General features: G+C 34.7%; 1 protein-coding gene across 5 annotated transcripts in view; it reads left to right on the top strand.

The window, feature by feature from the left end:
- The window catches only part of jbug (filamin-type immunoglobulin domains fbug), a 241,573-nt gene that overhangs the window by 36,033 nt on the left and 180,035 nt on the right, over window positions 1-25,505 (top strand). For all 5 annotated transcript variants that reach the window (XM_085950990.1, XM_085950988.1, XM_085950991.1 and 2 more), the window contains exon 2: window positions 9,129-9,495. In XM_085950990.1, the coding sequence (XP_085807116.1) occupies window positions 9,271-9,495 (225 nt within the window). In that variant the 5' untranslated portion in view covers window positions 9,129-9,270. The remainder of the gene's footprint in view (window positions 1-9,128; window positions 9,496-25,505) is intronic.

Consider the following 25,505-nt stretch of genomic DNA (forward strand, 5'->3'; position numbering starts at 1 on the left):
TACTGATAACTTGGGTGGATTTTGTAGCAAACATACTATTGATATATATACGGGTATATTATTATTATAACCCAATTCAAATTGAACATAGGTTGATACTCAAATACTATTATAGTATGTTTATGATTTCGAGAAAATAATACGATGGTATAATTAATCCATATCAATTATTTGAAAACATTACATTCGCACTTTGCACAAAATTACAAACACATTCGAAGTTTGCCGCACACGTACAGACCACGTGATATTTGTTTACGCAAAATCATCGCTTTTCAAAATGGCGAATTTGATTACCAGATTTTACTGCGATGAATCAGTATGTTCCTTTTTGTCTTTTTTTATTCGTAGATCCTCTTAAGAGGACGTTCTACAGAATTGGCCTTGAGAATTGAAAATATGATTTTTTAACATGTGGTCCATAATATCTGGTCTACTAGTTAATATAAAAAGGTCGTGTCAAAGTTGTTTGTGTTAATAAATTTGCTCTGTGACTGATCCGACTCATATTTCACATTTATTTCATCAGGGCTGTCGAAGACATAAATCATAATATATATTTATAATTTTAAATTTTTATTTATAATATATATTATTTAAGTTTTGTGCATCTAATGCCGGGTCCACACTGGCAACAAGTTAATTTGCTGGCAACCTCGTTAGATTTTACGATAATTATTGTAAAATTTCTTAAGCAATTATGGTAAGTATCGTAAAATTTAATGAGGTTGCCAGCAACTTGTTGCCAGTGTGGAAATGGCTTAATATCCACTGTGGTTCACGTAGTGGCATGGACCTGGGGTTAGCTAATTCAGGAAGTCAACACCCATGATAGAATTTTTTCCAGTTTTGGTTGCATTATATTCCAAAACTCTTCTGTAAAAATCGTTTCCGAGTTTATAAATGGAAATTTCTCGGTGTACATAGTAAACAAACCTACGAATAAAAAAAGACAAAAAGGAACATACTGATTCATCGCAGTAAAATCTGGTAATCAAATTCGCCATTTTGAAAAGCGACGATTTTGCGTAAACAAATATCACGTGGTCTGTACGTGTGCGGCAAACTTCGAATGTGTTTGTAATTTTGTGCAAAGTGCGAATGTAATGTTTTCAAATAATTGATATGGATTAATTATACCATCGTATTATTTTCTCGAAATCATAAACATACTATAATAGTATTTGAGTATCAACCTATGTTCAATTTGAATTGGGTTATAATAATAATATACCCGTATATATATCAATAGTATGTTTGCTACAAAATCCACCCAAGTTATCAGTACGTACTTGCACAGGTTTGATTAAAAACCATGATGAAATTAACATTTAAAAAATATGAATGCTTAATATTATTTTGACAGCCCTGTTTTCTGATCGGCTTCATCTCGCAGGTGTTCATAAAATAATAATAATTCTCCGCGCGGCAGAAATTATCAGTAATAATAATAATATTTCTTGAAATAAAATCTCCGATGATTAGTGATTTTTGCGAAAAGATCGATTTAAATTGACGTAGTTACGACGCCGAGGTCCTTTTTATACTGAATTATATTTGAACGGCGGGCTCTTCAGCGGGCCCTTAAGTATGACCGGCGTAAGAAAAGGGGTTGTTGCTGTTTTGAAAGAAAAAAAAATCACGAGATACTTGCTTACCATTGCATCATTCGTCAAGAAGAGATTTGTGCGCAGACATTTGCAAAGTTATGGAATTGGTGATTAAGATTATCAACTCTATTATAGATAAAGCTTATCGATAAAGAATTATGGAGTTCTAAATTTGAACATCTCTGTGATTATATGGACATATTGGAGAAAAACAAATTTGAACATGTTTCACAGCACAAGTTTGGTAGTCAGCTTTGAAAGACCTGGAGAAGGGAGACATGATGATTTTTAATACCTGGAATAGTATTCCTGACGCATGTGATCAGTTGAAAAAACTAGCGTTTGCTCTTCTTTCCCTTTCCGGATCTACATATTCATGCGAACAATCTTTTTCAAACATAAACCTTATCAAGAGTAAATTGAGAAGTCGTCTTATTGACGAGAACCTGGAATCGTGCCTAAAATTAAAAACAACAGCATACAAACCTGACTTATCCAAACTTTTCAAGGAGATTCAAGGCCATTGTTCACACTAAGTGTTTGTCAGTCATTGTCATGATTTAATTTTATCGATACCTTACTTACAATTTAATTTTTATCAATAAATTAGATCATTATTAAGAATGATATCACGTCAACAGTGTACCTACATATATATAGTAAGTTTAAGAAATTTGGCTCTCAAAAGAAATCTCAATCGTTGTTCTGTTGATATTTGGCTCTTTTGACTAATGAGTTTGCCGACCACTGGTAATAGCTCAATGCTACATAATATATGACACTTTTTGAAAATCGGTATTACCACCGGTTTTTGTATGAAGGAATAGGCCCACTTTGACAGCTGATGAATAACAGGAATGTATACCTATTTATTAATAACACTGATAGGTGACAAATTTTATATGCGAATTTTTTATAATTCAATTCGAATTCAATGGTTTTGCAAATCAATATGTCAGGCAATTTGGGATTTAATTTTGACAGCTGAATAGTGAGACCACTCGTTTGAGAAAAATATGCTTGTGCAAAAAGATATGTTCAGGCTTTGTATCTTAAGTTGGCGCTGTTTTAACACATCGACTCAAAACAAGCGTCAAATAATTAACATCAAAACATAGTAGGTATTTAGGTATTGATCGATCTATTAGTTACATAATTATTATATTATTTATTGGCGAACAATACGTTAATAATATTAAAACAAAATACTTTCAATATCACTGAAAATAAAGGCTAACATTTTTCAAATATTTTCAGCGCTCGAAATGGAAAAGTTTACTAACCGGAGCGCTCGACAGTTTTCTGATATTTATATGGTTATCAAATTATACTTATGTGTATTTCATAAAAATAAGTGTGTTAGATTTTCTATCATATCATGGCCTATCTAACTCAGTCAATTTTTTTTCCACGAAACGGAGCGATACTTTTACCCATTTCACGAACAGAAACGGTGTTCCGGTGCGCTCCGATCCATTTCGAGACCTGAATATTTTAATGTATTGTCATCGTCAATCAACAGATAAATTAATATACCAACTATGGTAAAAGTATCGATTCGATACCAAAGTATGATGTGTTTTGACGTCCCTATCTTCAGGTTATTTACGAATTCTTATTACTTATTCATCATCATCATTGTTATTGGCGCGCCCACGGCCGGTGACGTCACAATCCACGACGCGTGACGTCATACTGCCAAAGGCGGATTACCTGACCTCTATAAAAGGACCGGCAGGCTGTCGAGGGGACAAGCTCTTGCGTAGAGACATTTTTAGTATTCCGTTATGAAATCAAATTATCCGTTTATCTAAAAACCGATTGACTTACTTAGATAATTTGGAACAATCTCAGAAATGTACATACATATTAGAAAAAGTTACAAATTTGTTTTCGAACTGAATAGAAATTGAAACGACATCCTTCGTAATCCGGACGAGAAACTTTACCAATCAAGTTACCGGTGTAGATAGATACTATCCAACTGACGTTTCTCCAAATTTTAGTTTTGAAGTTACTTGCACTTTCAAATATTGTTCTATTTTTTTATTCAACGAATACTAGATATATAAAATTTAATAATGCTAACCTAACGTCGCGACGCGTCGTGGGTCTCAAGTTCGAATCCTGGGTCTGGCAAGTACCCACACATATTGTTTTTAAATTTGTGTATGAGTCAGAGTATTGACCTAATAGGTTGAGCAAGTGGCTGACATCCATTTCTCGTAAAAATTAAAATATGTTAATACAAACATCCACTCTGTGGAGGCCCATATAATCTTATTAGATTCGGACATGGTCGAAGAAGAAGAGCATAACCTTCGATAGATGACGGAACCAAAATATGAAGATGAATAAAGAATGCTACATTCTTAAATCTTGTGAATTTCGTTGAATTAAATTATTGTTTAATAAATCAACGTATATTGTGGTTAATTATGTCATTTGATTATATTAACTGGATGTCGCAAGGCTTAAAAATGTATTACTAACGCAATCTGTTAACACTTCAGTCGCATAGTTGTTTGTTAATTTCGTCGTAATTAGGTATGGCACGGATGGTTTAATTGCTAAACCTCGTTAGCTGGAATCTAATGGATGCAGATCCATGTTCCGCTCAGTATACATATTGCAGCGCACGCACGCACCGTTGTGACGTAGAAGAATTGATATAGAAGTTGGTCTATGAGTCCAACAGGCATATTCTAACATATCATTTACCATCAAAAAAGAGCTAATTGTGATACATTTATCACTTTACTTATTCTGGTGGTTAGTTATGTAAAAAAGTTAACCGTCTGAACTGTCAAAAGGTGATATCTTTTAACAGCCCCTCGTTTGGGCGTGATAACTTTGAGAACGAGACATAGTATGTCAATTTTACATTTAGAGAATTGAGAGGCAAGATCCGACTATTTTCCTGCAATCGCAATGACATGACGTAGGTTATGTTGATATGTCTGACGTGTCAATACAAAATTCTCGTGTTCTTGTGGTGCTTATTCGGCTTTATCCGCTTGTGTTCGGTCTTATCCGCTTGGGTTCGGCAATACGAAAATATCCGAATTTGACCGACATGTCTATCAACCTAAATTTTTGCCGTATTACGAATAATTCGTAATCTCTAATTATTAGAGATAGTCGCCGCTAACCGTTTAATGTAAAGAATACCTTCCGTGCTAATTTGTAAGAATGAAAATAACGGAAACGTGTTAAAGTGATAACCGTTAAGAATAGACCGGCAAGTTCCATTCGATCGGTACAATTTGAAGTAGGTTTCAATATATTATGCAATCTCTCCCGGCACACCATTTGGGAAGCTGCATCTTAGGTATTATAAATGCCGAAAACATTTGCAAATCACATTTTCGCATGTTTTTTTTTTTACTAAGATTTTAATCTCATAATCTTGTCGGTCAGGCAAGAAGTGAGCGCCTAGATATCTGGTATACATTTATTATATTTCATTCATTTGCCACAATCTACATGATTTGACGCAGAAATGACTAGAAACAATGAAAATCTTAATTGCGGGCGGAGTACGGTATATATTATGTGAGTTGTTTAATTGGGCAGGTGGCCGCTAGATTAATGCAGAGCCGAATCCAGGGGGGCGATAACGGTGCATCACATATACAGTCAAATTCGTTGAAGAACATCTCCAATGGAGCTGAAAAATACTAATTAACTGTCGTTTAAATTAAATACCTAGAAATAGTCTTACACTGCTGATTTGTTTGTAGTAATCTTCTACATTGTAATAAAACAATTTTAGATTTACCCAAATAGTTAATTTTGTAAATTATTTAGGTACAAGTCTGTTTACTGGAAGCCAGGCGGGGACAGCAACAATTTTCAAAGCCAATTTCGGCAAGATTTGAAGAATTTTAATTTCTTTTATTTTGTTAACTGTCTGTCAATTCATGGTGGAACTGCATTGTATTGTTGTTTTTATTTAATAAAACGCATTTTTTTGTAGTACTTACTTATTCCACTTTTAATCAATAGATTAGGACCGGTTTGGTTGTATTTGTTTTTGTATTCGATCTCACTTCAATTGATAATATTGTTTATTTTATTATTTTTTATAAAAATATTTATTGTAAAATTTGACTAATCATAATTATTTGTTGATATTAATGTTATTGTAAGTGTTGATTGTTTCATATTTTGTGGTTTGATAATATTTAAAATAATTTGTTCAATGCCCCTGATGTAGTATGAAATATCAATGTCCAACCTAATTAATTTTAAATTAATCTGTTATTGGGAAGGTATTATTGGACGGATAATTATTTATGTACCTATTGTTATATTATTTCTGTCGCTTTGGATTTTGTTTGATAAATATTGGAATTTTGGATAATATATAAATATTGGAAATTTTTGTAGTGGAATAAGTACTACAAAAAAATTGCGTTTTATTAAATAAAAACAACAATAAAAAGAATTTTAACCTAACCTAACAAAAAATCCTGTGTATTTCAAAATTTGTTTGCCGCTGGCTTTCACTAAACAGACAATAACCATTATTTTTTGTGAAAATAGTGCCAACAAGCCCCGAAATATTGTTTTTATTAATTATTACATACATACATGACTATTTCGAACACATTTTTTACTCGGCTAACGTTTTTCAGAGTAAAAAGGTGCTAGGTAATTAATATATTTGTATAAAGTCAACAAAACTCTGTTAATACAAAACCCATATGATATTATAAAGATCGGACATTGTAAAAAATAAGTATGTAGTATTGATTTTACGAGGCTGCATTTTTAGTAATTAAGTAAGTAATTAAGAAAACTGATTATTTTTCCAAAACAATTAAATCTAATTCATTCTTCGGCATATTGTAACAATAATCTTACTGGGCCACATGTGGTCCGCGGGCCGCAAATTATTCGTCACTTGACTCTAAAGTTTCCAGTGCATTGAACATTTATCCACGTTTACAGTGCATAAACCATTCTTCTAAACCTATTATAATATTTGATTCAACTGGGAATTGAACCTAACCATTTTCATGCTGTATACTAATTTTTAGCCGAAATTTTGATTATTCTAAATATACTATTCTGTGATTAATTTGGCAATCTCTTCGATAGCGACTTATCTCTACTTTGTTAAAAGTCTTTCGCTATTTTCCGTTTAATTTACGGCTATTTCTAAGCTATGAAGATTGTCTTTGGTAAACTCCCTTCACTATGAAAATATTGCTTTATTGTTATTGTTTTTGCCTGGCGCCCAACGTGGGGCCGTATTGCCAAAGCCTAGATGTGATTCTGGACCGCGCGAGGGTCACAATCAGCGAAGCGTTTACCCGGTGTTGCCACCCGTAAAAAAGTGTGAATAATTTAAATAATATTTGTTTCTTTCGAGTCGCAAACAACAATAGAATGCATACATACGTGATAATTAAAATCGAGAAAATTCGACGTCAAGTACGTTTTACTATTAATTATTTTCAAAAATTCTTTCCACCTCGATCTTTCGCGGAACCTCATTAGCGCGAATGATCTTGATTTGTTTTTTTTTAATTGTTGAAACAGAAATAACGGATACAAACTTCAGAATGGCAACACCATATGCAAATTGTTTTTAATTGCCAATGATTATATTTTTAGACGTAATTGATTTTTAGGAGAAGCAAAATCAATTTTTAGATTCGTGCATAAAAAAAATTATGTGCAGATCCCATGACGAAAATATGGTATAAAGCTGTACAATTATTCCTTAATATCCATTAATTCGAGGTCAGTGCGAACAAGAGATATCATTGGTTCAATTATTTAAAAAGTTTTTTTCTTTTATTGATTCTTTATTCGTTGATTTTAATACAATTAATGACTTTTCCACTTTCTGTAATATTGCTGCGTTTCTTATTTTGTATTTCCACGATATTTTAACCTAATATAATATAATATACACCTAAAACACATCAAACAATTAGATTATTTTGTATGATGTTTTGCGAGTGTATTTCCATGAATATATGCTATACTATAACGGCGATGGCTAAGGGTAACTTTTGGAAAGTTGTAGGCTGTGGAGATCATAGAAAAGAGCATACTTGTCAGGTATACTTACGGGAAATAAGAAGATAATACAACACTACTAATGAATAGGTACCCACTAATAAATGACAACCGCACAATTTCAATAGCAATACACTGACGACATAAAATTGAGCGATGAGTTAAAATTGTGTATTTTCCTAAACATTATTTATACACATCAAACATCATTAGATAGAATTAATTTTTATTTTTAAAAACTATTTACTTGTAATTAATGATACAATATTGGTGTATTTGAAGGTTGCAACACATACTATTGCACGTCTATAATGTTTGTTTCTTTTTCGTAGGACACTCACACATTTAAAACCCTGTTTCAAAATCTAGTGTATTGGGGTATAGTATAGTCCAGACGTGGGCATATGCGGCTCTTCGTTAGGTTAAGTGCGGCTCCCAATATTTATTGATACAAATATAGGTATTTTCTTTCCCCATTATACTTATTTTTGCGAGTTTTCACTTAAATTAATTAATAATTTTCCTTTAAGTTCATTAACTTTGAATTTGTGTATTTAATACTACGTGAGAACGAGACAATGGTGTGGCTATGTATTTATATATGGAAATCCAGACTGTTGGCTTTCGATGACCTCGTGTATACGCATCCCTGGTATAGCCTATTTGAATTCTATTTATTAATCTGTTCTTTGATTATTATGTCCCTATAGTCACTGTCACATTCATTAATTATTTGATAGGTAAGATAATTTATATATTGTGGTTTTTACTAGGTAGGTACGTTGTCACTGTAAACAGTGACGTCCCTAGACAAAATGCCGCCTATAGGTAGTTCCAAAATGCCGCCACATTTTTTTTAATACAGTACTTTTTATCATCCTTTCATGACTCAAATATCTAAGAAATGTTTTGTATGGATTAATTACTAACATGATATAAGTATACCACTGAATCTAATTGAAATGCCATCTCTGCTTCAATAGACAATATTGCGAGTCTACGGTTTCAGATACTTAACTACATTTGAAAATACACCTGACAACTTCCAAAACGAGTGACTGGCAAACATATTTGATAAAATTTAAATTAATTAATTAACCAAGAACGCGACGTCCAAGGACAACGGAAGTAAACTAGACATCGCGAACCCGACAGAAAATAAAGTCCTGTTAAAACTTTTATAGTAGGTACCTAATTAATATATTTTGTTTCCAACCAATGAGCTGAATTTTTTAACGGAAAGATATTTCCGTTATTAGGTACTAAGTTTAGGTAGCTATCTATATATACCTAATGGTTCTTCTCGATTTGCCGCCCTTTGGGCAACTGCCGCCCCAAGCGACGCGCAATTTGCCCACCCCCACGGTAAATGTTGGTGCTTAAAACTTTGTACAACATATTTTCGGATTAGCTTTTTTGGCTTAGTTTGTAAAGAATTAAATATTCGACGACGTTTTCATTTTACAATTACTTTTATTTCAGTTTTTAATAAGTAATAATCGAAAAATAACGACAATGAACAGACCAGCTTCGCTAGTGAATGGCTGTGTGAAAGCATAGCCAGTGAATTTAAAACTGTGAAACTGTCATCAAAATAAGTGTGGGTTAGTGCAGCCGACACAGAATGGCGGACTCCCCCACGGGAAGAATGACCCATCAAGGGTTAAAGGCGCACACCAACGAGGGAACCGCTGGGAGGATCACGCAGGCTGGTCTCGTGGCCAGGAGTCCCGAGGGAACTGCCGCCAAAGGCATGCAGATCAAGGGGAAGGAGGATCTCTGGGTTGAGATCCAGGCGAACACCTTCAGGAACTGGGTGAATGAACATCTGCGCACTGCCAATATGAAGGTAAGAGAAGATTTTGTTTTTTATCAATATTTGATATCTCATGTACTTATTACAACTAATTTTATTGACTTTTTCAACAAAGAACAAAGTGACTTCCCTGATAAAATGCCGCCCCATTATTTTACAGTATTTTATCATCCTTTCATGACTTCAATACCTAATAAATGTGTTGTATAGATAGATACATAAGATACAGTAATAACAAAATATTATATAAGTAGGTACCACTAAAACATTCAAAATTAAATTTAGATATAAAAAGTGAATAAATATAGGAATTAAGGTAATTATCAAACTTACCCAAATCATGAGGGTCTGAAGTTCTATCCATTTCGTTGATATTCTCACACATTTGGTTTGTACCAGTGGCGGCTCGACGACTTTCTAGGTGGTGGGGTTTAGCCACTTATTATTAAATATACATACCTACCTACTTTCTCACATTATACATTATATACCAAGATACTTATAATAATATGATATAATATAATGAGGAAATGAGTAATTTTTCGGAATAAATAAAATGATTATCTGAGTCGTCTATTAATCACATCTAAAAAGCGTGCTTAAAAATATTAACTTAATTAATACCATGGGGTCATTTGATTCGCTCCCCAGTATGATAAAATGAATTAAATAGTTAATTTAATCATGTAATTAAGTACCTATGTATATTATGACAGTGATAAAATATCGTACGTGTATTTTTGACATAACGATGTGGGGATGGTCCCTACGAACCCTCAAGGTAGAGCCGCCCCTGGTTTGTACCATTAAGAGCATACTTCAGTGAAACGGCAAATAATTTTCAACTATAGGTGCGACGAAATTTCAGACTAGCTGCCAATCGGAGAGCGAAAGTCGAGCTGTGAACACGTCAATTTGTTTCGTGATGGCATCGGGGGAATTAATTCTTAAATTGTGTATAGATGACTAAAAAACGTTACCCATTCACTTGAAAAAGAAAACATTTCAATGAATATATTCTTATTATTACTAATAGAACATTAAACATAACATTAAATGGACGCATGTTGAATTTTTATCACAAATCATGTTTTGTTCTGCACGCGTCGTTTGCACAATCTTCGCGTCGCGTTGTCACGATCGTTCTAGACCGTGCCCCAGCTGAAGTACAGCCTTAAGCAATACACAGATTTATTGTTTTCACATCATTTTTACTATGCTATTATTGTACAACGTGCAAACAAAATGATGTCAGTTATTTCTATTTAAGTATACCAAATGATTCTCCTCGGTTTGCCACCCTTCTACCTTTTGAACTTGCCTACCCACATGGGACGTTACTGGTTTTCATTGCACTAAGCTACAAAGTGTAGATAGTGTTTGTTAGTTTTTAAAATTTAATTAAACCCAGCCTAATCCAAACCATAGTAGATGATAGTTTGAAAATATTCGCTTATCTATAAAATATCTGAAATTATGCCATTAAACCATGTATAATTTAAGATATTTTTATCAGTTTATATTTACTACTTAATAGTTTTAACTAATTTTGTAATTAACATAATGTTTTTTGTATTGCGGATTGAAAATTTTCATGCTGGAGGTTTTATATAAAAATAAAAGAAATCTCTTCTCGTCGGAACTTAAACATAATATGCACAATTAAATCATTATTTACGTATGCATATTTAAATTCTCACCAAGTATTAAGTAAATAATATTATAATAATAATTTAAATACATATTAATAATATTAAATATGTATTTTGAAAGTACTTATAATTCACGAATGTCTACTTATTTTTTAATTTCATTCGATTGCGTGGCGCCCAGTTGTCCCGGCGCCGAATCGTCCCAGACTCGAATGCCTTACGTATTAATTTGGACCAATGAAAATAGTGGAAACGTGCTAAAGTTAGCTGTGCAGGGTGCTATAAAATAAAACCCTTATAAAACGTGCTTTCGTTTCAAACAGCCGTTTCTTATTGTTATTAGTATCTACCAACATCGTGTGCACAAAGTAATATTTTAATAATTAATTGTTTTATATATTTTTTTTTGTGATTTTACCGAGGCTTTGACTGCGACTCGCTGTCATATTATCGCCTCTTCTCTTCTAGGAGGGGATCCGTCGATCAGGTCCTCACTCCTATCCTGTTAAATAGCTGTACAATTTTGCCTAGCTCTTCCGTCTTTCTTTCTTTCTTCTTTCGACGCCAGTGTTTTATGCACCAGAATCGCTACTCCTCCGTATCCATCCCCTCTGTCTTTTCGATACATTGTGTAATCATTGAATTTCAGATAGTCTAATTCAGACCTCAGCCAAGTCTCTGAGATTAATGCTATTGATTATTTTATATTTAATTAAAAAAACTAAGTTAGGTTACTAGGTAACTAAGTTACCTACCTAAGTGTTTCTAAAAAATGAAAAATTTTTTTTTGCAGTAAATTGGTTGAGTACAGAGAGTTAATGATAGGCTAAGTTAATAAAATATTTTTTGTTTAGTTATCTATCATAATCTACTCACTGAGAGCATCTGTCGTATCACTTGTATCTACTTTATATGCAATGATATTAATTAATCAATCAATCGATTGTATTGCAGAAATCCATTCATTGAACATTTAATAGTATGATTGAATGAATATGGCTTTATTAGCGTTGTAAAAAGTAGGGTAATTAATTATTTTTGCAAGTCAATCAATGTATTAGTCATTTATATGAATATACTTTTATAGTCTTAAGCAAGACGTCCAAAGCAGAATGTAGAAACTAGCTAAAGTAAATATCAAATTCACTATAATTATTGTTAGTGGCGGACAGTGTTGCCAACCGTACTATAATTATAGTACTTGTACTATATTTTTCGTCTGCGTACTATGTACGATATAAAACAGGTATAGTACGCCCAAAATACTATAATTTTGAGAAATCGGAAAAAAAGTTTCCAAGTTCGTCTTTCATCAGCTATAACACCATCGACCCTCACATCTACGACTCACACATCGTCACACGTTTCAAGTCACTGAATGCATGACCTGAGAACACTTTAAACGTCATATTGATTTAAGTTTAAAACATATTCGCGATTTGAAAAGTGGGTAAGTAAAAAAAATGTTTAACCGTGTTATAACTTTCGAAACCATGTGATGAACTCATCCTATGGCCGACATTATCCATCCCATTTGATCAGTGATATCATCAATTTTCAATTACTATTAACTCCATAATCGAATGTTTCTCAAATGGTCAAGATGTCATCCATGTTTGGCTTTTTTTTTTTTTATAAATATTTACAGGTATTAAAAACAGCGCTCAAAGTGGAAAATTATACGAACCGGAGCGCTTGATAATAATATTCAAAATAATTACAAGATAAAAAGAACTTTTTATATACAACGTTTTTAAATTTTCTGTTGAATTATTATGCTCAATATGCTCAAATTTGTACTTACTATGAAGTAAATAACAAACAAACAAATATAGAATACTGAAATATCATTTTGACATTTCATTTTGATTTCCATAGTAACGCACGTATATATTAATAATTTAGTTGCTAGGACAACCCGCTTAGCAACCAATAATAGTCTTTTACCTTTTACGGATTTTTCTGAAATAACTTTCCATACAAAACAGAATTAACTGAAAATGAATTCAATTCTGCAAATTGTACTTGATAAGAAATAATACTGAAATGTCATATTGATTTCCATAGTAATGCACGTATATATTAATAATTTAGTTGCTAGGACCCCAGACCCTAGCAACCAATAATGGTGTCGAAATAACTTTTCACACAAAACAGAATTAACTGAAAATGAATTCAATTCCACTTAAAGATGGCTAACAGTATTAAAAGAATGCATTGGCATCGTGTTCTGACATATTCTAAAAGTTTCAAATGTCTAGCTAGTCGGGAAGTTAGTTAAAAATCTATTGCAAGATTTAAACTGGACAAACAAGAATACGAGCTAATAAAAACGTTGTAAAATATTTAGTAACATATTTTTTGGGTAAGAATTCCTAGACTGGAATGAGGCCATAAAGAAAGTCTGCCAAAGCATGTGGATAGATTTTCACCACAGGGCATCCCTAGAAAAGGGGAAATGGTGTAAGTCCATTCTACCATCCCCACATTCGGTGCCCTAGTTTGTAGAGTCTCCTTTGAAGAGAAATAAACTGATACTGAGACTAAGAACAGGGCACACAATGGGTAAAAGATTTGATGTTCTCATGGGAAGAAGCGATTCGCAGCTCTGCAATGAATGTGATGTTTTGTAAGACATTGTACATAGAGCAGTACAATGCCCTAAATATGAACGACACAGAGTACAGCTGCAAATTGCGGATATCTTTGAGAATGTCGACGAATTGAAAGGTGCCCTGGCGGTGGGTAGGACGGAAGAGCTTAGCAGAATTGTAAAGTTATTTAAGAGAATTGGAGTTAGGGCCTGATCGGCGGATGCTCTTCTAGATGAGAAGAGACGATATGACAGCGAGTCGCAGTCAAAGCCTCGGTAGAATCATAAAAAAACACATTTTTTTATTCTAGTTATGTATATTTTGTACAAACAAGTGGTTTAGATTATTTCTTTATCGTCGGTGTTTTGTAAAAAGGGCGAATTAACCAAAATGCTACTTTACAGGAGGAGGATTTTTAACTTTTGACATTTATTTGTTTTTTACCTGTAGATGATTATAAATATCTAACAAGTTTATAATAAAGCTTAGAAAGAATACTGTCATTATAATAGGTATTATTATATAATATTTTAAAAGGCCTAATATGTCACATTTGCTTTTTATTTCGTAATTTTAATTAATTTAATTTTAGTCGATTATCGTTTTTAAGTACTTTCCTGTGGAGATTAAAATTCGCCGTTTTTACACAACGAAGCTAGTGGGGTACATATTGTATTTTCATTAAAATCTCGATTTCGCCAAAATGGTTGATTCGCCCTTTTTACAAAACACCGACGTTATATACCTACCTGGCTCGGACGGTCACATGGAACAAGTCTTTAAACTTGTGGCATGCAAAAACGGGGTTTAAGACATGTCTTAAATATTATTTTTTACCATGGGTATGACAAGTTTAAAATATAGTTTAATTTAATTTATAATTTAATTTAATTACTTTTTAATAATCGATTTCTCGAACTGGAGCTGCGTTCCGGTACGCTCCGGTCGATTTCGAGTACTGATTAAAAATGATCCACTGATACAGCCATACATGGCCCCCACATCCTGAAGCGCCGAAGCGGGCTCCCAGACTACGATCTTTGGCGGGACACCCTACTTATCGCTAAGGATAAAGACAGTATGACGCTCAACAGTAGCGTTTTACAAATAATGATGCACGCGGCATTTTCTTGTATATTTTAATACATCCATTGGAATTATAATGTTGTCGAGTATTGATACACAATTAAAAATTGTATCTTATAATCATATGATTTTAAATAAAAATATTATTGATGGAAAATAGCGCCGCAGGCGACTTTTTTTTACTATTGAAGTAAATTTGTGTTTATCTCACTTATCTGGTCGACTCGTTTCGCCGGGCACCTCCTGAGCCCAGGCTCCCAGGCTAGAGCCCTGTCAGCCCCCCGTTTGTGGGGGTCATGCAGTCATATTATGAAATTACGAATAGGTACTAAATCTATATATACTAATAATAAAATTGAGGTGTTTGTCTGCCATTTCGAATTACTAATATTTTTGAATATTTCCATTCTACAAATAGGATTTCAGATATATAGGTACTTAAATATTTCGAAGTTTGGTATAAGAAGAAACTAAAATAATTCACTTGCAATAATTCATCACGAGTACGTAGCGGTGGAATGGTGAGGTGCGGTGCTGGTAGAGGAGTGTTCGCTTATGTCCGACCGTTGTCGATTGCGCGGTCATACTGACATACGTATCCAATGGTTATTCATCTTTCTTTCTGCTAGTACAGCCAATTATATCATGAGACGTACACGGACTTACATTGTACGATAAAAACGACAGGAATTAGTGCATGTCGGATTAAAAAACAATGCCGCATCTAGCCAGACCGTTTACCTTTATCCGCCCACTGAACAATCAAGGACTGACATGTTCATTTTTCGTTAGATTTTAACCAGATGTTTTAAGTGCCACATGCACTAAAACAGCTTCTCAAACGAGAATTTTCCGACTAACTTTCTTCAAGGCATGCTCGCCTTTCATTCTCTTGGAGCTCGTATGTCACTTCTGCTCTTAAAGCATTTTTCCCTGCTCTCACGTGGTATAGTCCCCAATCCTGATATTCTAGAAAATTTGAATTTTTATGTGTTATTTGTGGAGGTCCATATGATCCTATAAGGATCAGACATGGTCGAAAGAAAAAAAGAGGCGGATGAAACCGGTCCAGTTAAATTTAATAAAAGTGGAATCAGTAGATACCTTAGACTATAGATACATCTAGACGCCACCTATTGCATTGCTAAATAAAGCTGCGTGCCGTGCGTTTGGTTTGTGTGCGAGCGAACGCATTCGTATACAAATGTTTGAGACCATAGAAAATTTTGCTGGTGTTCGCCCAAAGTGCTCGCACTAGACGCTCAGAATTAAAATATGATTTTCTATTTTTTATGTTATTGCAACCATTAGGTAAAAATATCCATAATTTAAGTTATTTTAAAGAAACACTAGGTCACTTGATATTAAAATGTATAATTATATACAAATACATTATCACAAACATGTATCAACTTACATATGAAACGTAATACCATCTTCTTGCTTATCAGTACGACTACCACATTTTAATACAACACACAGAACCATATTTTCTACTTAATTAACTAAAAATATTTACCACTGACTTTATGTTTAACACGACGTTATCGACGCTTAGTTAAGCAACAAACTAAGATTCGGCGGCGACACCATAGCAAATCATCTCACACATCTGTAAACCTTTTATCTTACTCTAGCGCGTATCGCAGATATTATAAGGGTGCCGAATACTTTCTCACTCGCACTTATGCTTCGTTTTGGTCAGGCCTTGGTAGATACGGTATAATTTGCGTTTTATTTAAACCAATAATATTGTTAAACCAATTAAAAATTAGCATGATAAAATTAATATTACTGAATGTATCGAGATTCAATGTCTCAAATCGGCTGGGGACTGTCTTATTAATGTTATTGACTGAATGTAATATTTATCTTGGAAGTCGATTTACTCTATTTCAGGGGGGGGGGGGGCAAACTTTTTGGATGGAGGGCCAAATTCAAGAATTTATAATGAGCGGCGGGCCGCAAGTAAAATACCATTTTTAGATATACACTATTTATTATCACGAAAAATAAACATTACAAAAAAATTAATGAGAAGAATGAAACTGTTGTACATTTTTTAACATTTTTTTAAATTCAGGTGTTAATTTTGTAGTTGATATTCTCAAAACTGCTTGTACATGGGCATCGGAGATATTTGATTGTAAAGAATTTTTATTGAGGTTCATGATCGAAAATGTTTGTTCACATATATAGGTTGATCCATTTTTCTTGCATAATCTTTAAGTTGGTCGAATTTGTCTGAATTAAGGGCATTGTAAAATTTGGAGATTTCTTCACGACGATGCAATTCTCTTAAATCAGTGTCACACTGCAGATCAATAATCTCAAGTTGCAGCTCTGTCGGTACACTATCAATATCTATTGAAAATGGATCGTGTACTATTGCTAAACTTGTCTCAATTTTTCGGAAGTCACCAAATCTTTGTGAAAAATCATCATTCAGAGCTTTAATAATTTTACCACATTCTTCAAATTTATATTCTGGTATATTCAGCAACTTCAAAGTTGGAAAGTGGTCCACGTTGTTATTCGATATTTGTCGAAGGAATAACTTGAGTTTTAATTGAAATCCATTCAAACTTTTTACCATATCATGGGCATATATTTTTTTTCCTTGCAACGCGGAGTTAAAAGTATTTAAATGTGTCACGATGTTCAACGTAGAAAATAGTGGTTACATAGTGTGAGACGATACGCAAGGTAGACGTACTGAGATAAAACATTTACAAAACAACATATTCTTCAAATTTTAATCTATTGTCAATAATTTTTAAAAATTATAAAAATGTTATTCGTAATCAGAAGTACAATTAATGATGGCGGGCCGCAAAAAAATACCCGGCGGGCCGCACTTTGCCCCCCTGCTCTATTTGGTCACCGGTGTTGTTGTATCCGTTCAATCCTTAGTAACTCATATATTCGTATTTCATTATTTTGTACCTAATGAGTTGAGAAACGTTGATTATGTATGACACCTTCCAATGTTGAACCATAGGTCAAATTAATGAGAGAGAAAATCGAAAAAAACATGTACTGTTCATTGTAGGCAAAAATGTTATCTAACGGCATTTGACGGCAGTTGATTTATCGATCACACAATTTATCACATTTTTAAGCTATTAAAACTTCAAGGCGCAAAGCCTACAGGAGGCGACGGTGAGCACTAGCGGTGGGAAAACTGGTCGATTTTGAAGACTAAGTATACTTACTACCAGTATAAAAAAAATACCTAGTATCGAAACTTGTTCCAAAATACTTACTAGTATCTGGGATGTTATATAGAGCGTTTGGCGTGCTTGACTTTTTAGAAGCCATTTTTACACAAATTGTTTATATACTTAATTATTATCCATTTACACAATCATGCATACAATTTGAATTTAGTTTATAAGTTCCTATTAGAACACTAAAAATCAAGAAACTCGACGTGACGAAACCAGATAGAAGCGTAAATACCTATCAGTCTCATACTCAACTGGAACTAAAACTAACTCCATTTATATTATAATAAAACGAACTTGTCACCGTTTTTGTCTACTATCGACTATCGCGCCGAGGGTTCCAGGTTCGAATCCTGGGTCTGGCAAGTACACATATTGTTTTTCAATTTTTGTGTGAGTGGGGTATGGACCTAATAAGTTCAGCAAGTGACTGACATCCATTTCTCGTAAAAAAAAAACAAAATCTGTTAATACAAACCTCTACTCTGTGGAGGCCCATATGATCCTATTAGGATCGGACATGGTCGGAAAAATATCTTTATTAACACCCACGATGGCCGCGCGGCTTTAGCGTCGGCCTATACCGTCGTGGGTCCCAGGTTCGAATCCCTGGGTCTCACAAGTACACATATTGTTTTTCAATTTGTGTATGAGTCAGAGTATGGACCTAATAGGTTGAGCAAGTGGCTGAAATCCATTTTTCGTAAAAATAAAATCTGTTACCTCCACTCTGTGGAGGCCCAAATGATCTTATTAAGATCGGACAAGAGTCATTCTTATTTGTTTTCATCGAACTAAGAATACATATAGGTTAGTTTTTAAAATTTAATTAAACCCTGCCGAAATCAAACCATACTAGTTATGTTATGGGCCATCCGACATAAATAGTACACACTTTTTCAGCCATACTTATTTGTTTTCATTGAATTAAGATGACTGATAAATATGACTGACAAAGTTTAATGTGCACTATCTATGTCGAAACTTACATTGTCGAACAGCCTACCTCCATCCCTTGCCAATGCTATGTCTGTATTAACGAACGTAAGAAGTTAATATTTGTAATTTTTTTTCAATCCACAATCTGACTGGCATACGTATCCCACTTTGGAGACTGCTAATTATTGTCTATTCAGTGTTCTTCAACCTTTTAACATCCGCGGCCCGGCGAATATAGGAGAAATATTTCGCGGATCAGTAGCAGCCAGAAATAAAAACTAATATAAATACATACAAGTATAATAGAAAACCCCCAAATATCAGTAGATTGCTTGGGATTAAAAAAAAAAAAATTCAGTATATTGATTGGCAAAAATATCTAGTGGGAATACCCGAATCGTGTAGATAGTCACTATAGTCGAATGAAAGCTTTCGCGGTCTGGCGCCGGTCTGCGGACCACCGGTTGAAGACCACTGGTCTAGACGTCTAGAGTGTAGACACTCGATAATTATAAATAATAATTATTATAAGTGATATTTTGATTTTAATTTTATTAGAAACTGTCTAGCGGAGAAAATCCATCTTCGTTTCTGTGTCCATTTCTCATTGGAAACTAAATGCATAATTACCGACAGCGAAGCATTAAACTGAGTAAAATGAGATTCACGTAATTGCTTATATCTTTCATGAGTCATTATTTTCTACTTAATTACATACTATTCGTAATGGGTTAATCTGCATGGAAAGTTTAATCTCGTATTTAAATTTTATATAAATACAGTTAGTTAGACCATCATCGTTTGTGGCTCTATAATCCTTGGCGGCAGGCCTCGAAATGACCGGAGTGCACCGGAGCGCCGTTCCTGTTCGTGAAATCGGTAAAATTACCGTTCCGTCTCGTGGAAAAAATAATTTGACTGTCTGAGCTATCTAGGCCACGCTTGGATCATTGGCAGGCATAAAGTAGCGCATTCTCCCTATGGTCATCATCATGGAAGTAGGTAATAGAACATCTAATACACTTATTTTTGTGAAATACACATAAAATTTGAAAACAACTGTCCAACAAAAAGATTTAGGTAATAGCCGGAAGTCGCTGTCGTCGACTAAATAGGAAGAGCGTGTTAGTTCACAGTTTTAACACGTGGACAACTCGTCGCTAACCGGAGGTCGCTATAATTGAAGTGCGGATCAAAATGGGAGGAGCTTGTTAGTTCACAGTTTTAACACGTAGCCAAGAAGATCTTGTCGTACAGTATGTAAATATCTTTAGAAAACTGTCGAGCGCTCCGGTTCGTAAACTTTTACATTTCGAGCGCTGCTTGGTGGGTCTTGACCAGATCAAAATAGCACATGCCGGCGAGGGTGATCAGGCAATTGTATTATAAGTGTTTATGACAAGGGCTGCTAGCATTATTGGTGTACGCGTATTCACAAAAGTGTCAAAATTAGAAATATCTTATACACAATACAATATGACTTTACACTATAATCAATTTCACGCAACGATTCGATCGCGTTAGTTCTTGCCTTTGATTGGTTTAAAATAAACATAGTGTTACTATTAAAAATAAAGTTTGTCCGAAAACTATTTCTTCGTTGGATTGGTGGCTACACTGAACAGTTTTCCCTCACATTTTTACGTCAAAACTCAGCTGTCAAACCTAACATCGCAAGCGGACGGTAGCTTCGGATATTTTCGTACATTCTCGGCAATCTTCGCTTGAATCTTCGTGAATCGTGGCAGACGGAAATAGGATTGGTTCCAATTTGCTCACGATCGTTCACGATCCCGGAAAACCATAGATAATACATTTTTAGATTTTGGAAATCGTAGCAGACGTCGGGCCAGACGCAATCTGCCAATGGAGTTTGAGCATCATCTATCACAAAGGCCTACCGCACAACTTTCATGGACGCGCTCCCTGTCCTGGCCGGAATCCTTCATCTAGGCACATACAGCTACGCGGTGTATCCACAATGCTCCTCAAAGGCGAGAAAGCCGTTGTTGCTGGCTTTCACATAGCCCTGCCTCCAAACCTTAATACTGGAAAAAGTATCTTTGAGGAAGCGGACAATACGGCCTTATGACGTTGGATACAGCGTCGAAGACCTGGCAGCGAAAGTGGGATGCTTCTACCAAGGGCAGGCACACATATTAATTGTTCTTTCCGAATAAACAATGGCGATTAGAAATAGCCAAATTGACTTCTGACCACTACACTAGTCGGTTTTTGACAGTGGATTCGCTGCTAAACTCTACGAGCTTGGACTTGTAAGCCGGCCAACATGAGGCGGAGAACTACAGGATGCAAACCATATCGTCTGTGAATGACTGAGAATGTACTCCGAGAGGGAAGAGATGATCAAGTCGGTCCAACCAGCTTTTGGGCCCATTGGGCCGTCCGACATGTTCGCCACAAAGGCCAATTATATTAGATTTAACAAAATTGCGGCGTCTTATTGCGGACTTGAAGATACACATGGTTTTGTTTTTTTGTATGCTATATATTATTAAATTCATTTTTTTCCGGGATCTCACTACTCCAAATCGATTACAGATGTAAGGGTTTACAGAAATTTTAGAACATGGTTTAAGGTTCTCTCTGACCAAAAAGGTTGGGAATCAATCGAAGACTATTACATTGTTTACAAATTGAAATTTTATGTGGTTGTTCTAGAAACATAAATTTGCTATCAAAGCGTGTCTGAGAATTTATTTTCCTTGTCATTCCTTTTTAGTTTTGAAGTCAGGGTCACGTAAGTTGCAAGGCGGAGAATAAAGATGCCAACACGCTAGAGATGACAATGAATATAATCACTTTACAATGGTTATTTCGTACTTAAGTTCTTAATACTTTAATCTATTTAACCAGGGTCGCATTAAGACATGGGCTTGATGGTTAACTGTGTCATATTACCATATTTCAGTCATGTCCAACTTTAAGTGGCCTGTGATCTACTAACTATCCACTATAAAACAGGTAAACTCTTAAGAGCGTACATAAGTGAAACGGCAAATAATTTTCAACAGTATGTGGGACGTAATTTCGGCCGCTTTGCCAGTCGGAAAGTGATAGTCGACATGTGAGCACGTCAATTTGTTTTGTGATGGCGTCGGAGGAATATATTCTTAAATCGTGTAAAGATGGCTAAAAACGTTCCGCATGTACTTGAAAAAGAAAACGTGTCAGTGAATATACTATTATTATTACGAATATAATAATAAACATGACATTAAAAGGACGCAGGTTGAATTTTTATGTCAAATTATATTTCGTTCGGCTCGCGTCATTTGCACAATCCGCGCATCGCCTAGTCACGATCTTTTTATACCATGCCTCAGCTGAGGTATAGTCTTAATGTAGCAGTAACCCAACAATTACGAGTAGTGCAACGTGGCATGGAAAGGTGCATGTTGGGCATAACGCGTAAAGATCACAAAACAAACTAATGGATACGGAAGCAGACAAGAGTACTCGATGTAATAGAGGTCGCTAAGCATATTACGAAATTGCAATGGACTGGTATGTCGTTCGGCGAGTGGATACCTGCTGGCCAAATGCCGTCATTCAGTGGTACTTTGGTGGAGTTAGTGGAAGCCTTAGGTTTAAATGCCATTATTATTTGTTTATTAAAAATTCACTATAATATGTAAATAAATGCCTTAAGAGCGTACTTCAGTGAAACGGCAAATATTTTTCAACAGTAGGTGCGACGAAATTTCTCACTAGTCGCCAATCGGAGACCGACAGTCGATGTGTCTGCAAGTCGATTTGTTTTGTCATGGCGTCGGATGAAAATATTCTTAAATCGTGTAAAGATGACTAAAAAACTGTACGTATGTACTTAAAAAAGAAAACATGTCAATGAATATACTATTATTATTAGTAATATAACAATAATCATAACATTAAATGGACGCATGTTGGAAATTTATGACAAATTATATTTCGTTCGGCTCGCGTCATTTGCACAATCCGCGCATCGCCTAGCTACGATCTTTTTAGACCATGCCTCAACTGAAGTAAGTTTTAATGCAATTTCTTTGTTTCTTAAAAATTCGCTATAATATGTAAATAAATAAATTTGAATTGGCACCATAATAAATAAAATATAAATAGGCAGTGACGTCCCATGGGGGTAGGCAGATTGAGCATCGCTTGGGGGCGGCAGTCACTAGAAGAGCGGCAAATCGAGGAAAATCATTTGGAAGTTTTAGAAATAACTTAGTAATAACGAAAATATCTTTCCATTAAAAAAAACTCAGCTCACTGGTTTTGTCGGGCTCGCGATATCTAGTTTATTTCCGTTGCCCTTCGACGTCCTTGGTGACCAGAAACGACACGTGCAGATTTGCGAATAATTAGCCTGATATTTTGTTAGTAACGTCTCCATACAACACATTTTTCTTAGATATCGGACTCATGAAAGGATGATAAAAATAATGTACCTAAGTATAAAAAAAATGTGGCGGCAATTTATCTAGGGACGTCACTGACTGTAGGCTGATTTATTTATACTTTTTGCGATAATTAAAGGTAAATATTTCACTACTTCAGCAGTGCGGTGAGCATCTGACATTCAGACCTTTGTGTGCGTTGAGGAATAACACTTATGTTACGTAAACCCCACGCCGCCTACTGTGGGGTTTTAAGCCTTATGGGGAGAAAAAACAATAACAACTTGTCAAATTATCCTAATATGAATGGGCGTGGCGGAATTCCTTTGAATTAGTTTTCATCTCACTCACAAATTCCTACGTATTGACGGTGTGTCAATGTGTTAATTGTCAGGTCAGTGTTTTTCAAACGTAGAGGTTGGTATGGTCATATCGTCATATGTAAATTGTACGGATTCAGTTCGCCGTATTACAGTTAAACGTGAGCGATTTTACATAAAACAGACGGCTGTATAGCATTGCGATAAAAAATAACGCCTTGTTCGTGGTGCATTTGAAGTAAGTTGTACGTTGTTACAAAACCATATTGATGCGAGGCTTGTTTGCAGACAATTTATTAGATTCAATAAGAACATACATTTGATATTGATTGTTATCTTCTTCGAGAACAGATGTTTGCGATGGATAATGGGTGTGCGGTAGTATGGGCAACGAGGAAATAAGAGAACAAACCAAGCAACCTCTCATCACACTAAGAGTGTAGAGGTGACGTTGGAGCTGTTTCTGGGTTAACCATTTTACTAAAACTAATGGCATATTTATAGATGTGGTATAAAAAAACCAAATTGAGTGATTATATCTATACCTACACATACTACTTAATCAGGCAATCGAAGCCAAGAATGAACCCAAGAATCGATAATTTTGAACACATTGTTCTACCGACAATGTTCATTTTTCCAAAGGGGACGAGCCAAGGCCTCAACAAAAACGATGCATAAGTGCGAGTGAGAAAGTATTCGGCACCCTTATAATCTCTGCGACACGCGCTAGAGTAAGATAAAAGGTTTACAGATGTAGGAGATGGTTTGCTACGGTGTAACCGCCAAATCTTACCTTATTGCTTAACTAAATGTCGATAACCGTGTTGCTAAAATTGATATTTTTTGTGTTAAACATAAAGTCAGTGGTAAATATTTTTAGTTAATTAAGTAGAAAAGATGGTTCTGTATGTTGTATTAAAATGTGGTAGCCGTACTGATAAGCAAGAAGATGGTATTACGTTTCATAGATAAGTTGATACATGTTCGTGATAATTTATTTGTATATTATTATATATTTTTATATCAAGTGACCGTGTTTCTTTAAAATAACTTAAATTATGGATATTTTTACCTAATGGTTGCATTTTGACCGCTTAAAAATACTATATAACGTAAAAATATAGAAAAATATGTTTTAATTCTGAGCAACAAGTGCGAGCACTAGCGAAATGGTATATGGTCTCGAACATTTGTAGACGAATGCGTTCGCTCGCCCACAAACCAAACGCACGGCACGCAGCTTCATTTAGCAATGCAATGGATGGCGTCTAGATGTATCTAGGGACGAGCCGTCCTGCAACTGTGTTGATTGCATGGTTAAAATTACCTCATTTCTAATCTATCCGTGCTTTGGTCTTAGTTTTATTGAAGAATTTGGAACAATTTTTGGCGGGTTTTTAATTTTTTTTATTACCTCAATAAAAAAAATGACGATTATTATTAATTATTTGGCAACATCGATATTATAATATATCTTGGTGGTCCCTATAAGTATATAAATATCAATTGTCAGAATGCGTTCTGTATATTATTTATATTCTATACGAAACATCGGTCAGCGCCTCCTCTAGACTCTACAAGTCTACATCAAGTTGGTACCCAGTGACGTCCCGTGGGGGTAGGCAGATTGAGCGTCGCTTGGGGGCGGCAGTTACTCGAAGGGCGGCAAATGAAGAGATTCATTTGGTATATATAGAAATAGCTACGTAAGCTTAGTACATAATAACGAAAATATCTTAAAATAAAAATTCCGCTCACTGGTTGGAAACAGAATGTATTAAAAAATAAAATATTGAATAGGTCTGTGAGTAATTGTTTT

This window comes from Rhyacophila brunnea, unplaced genomic scaffold, assembly GCF_057557595.1.
Source record: "Rhyacophila brunnea isolate RB1 unplaced genomic scaffold, BYU_Rbru_1.0 scaffold_24, whole genome shotgun sequence".
Lineage (NCBI taxonomy): Eukaryota > Metazoa > Arthropoda > Insecta > Trichoptera > Rhyacophilidae > Rhyacophila > Rhyacophila brunnea.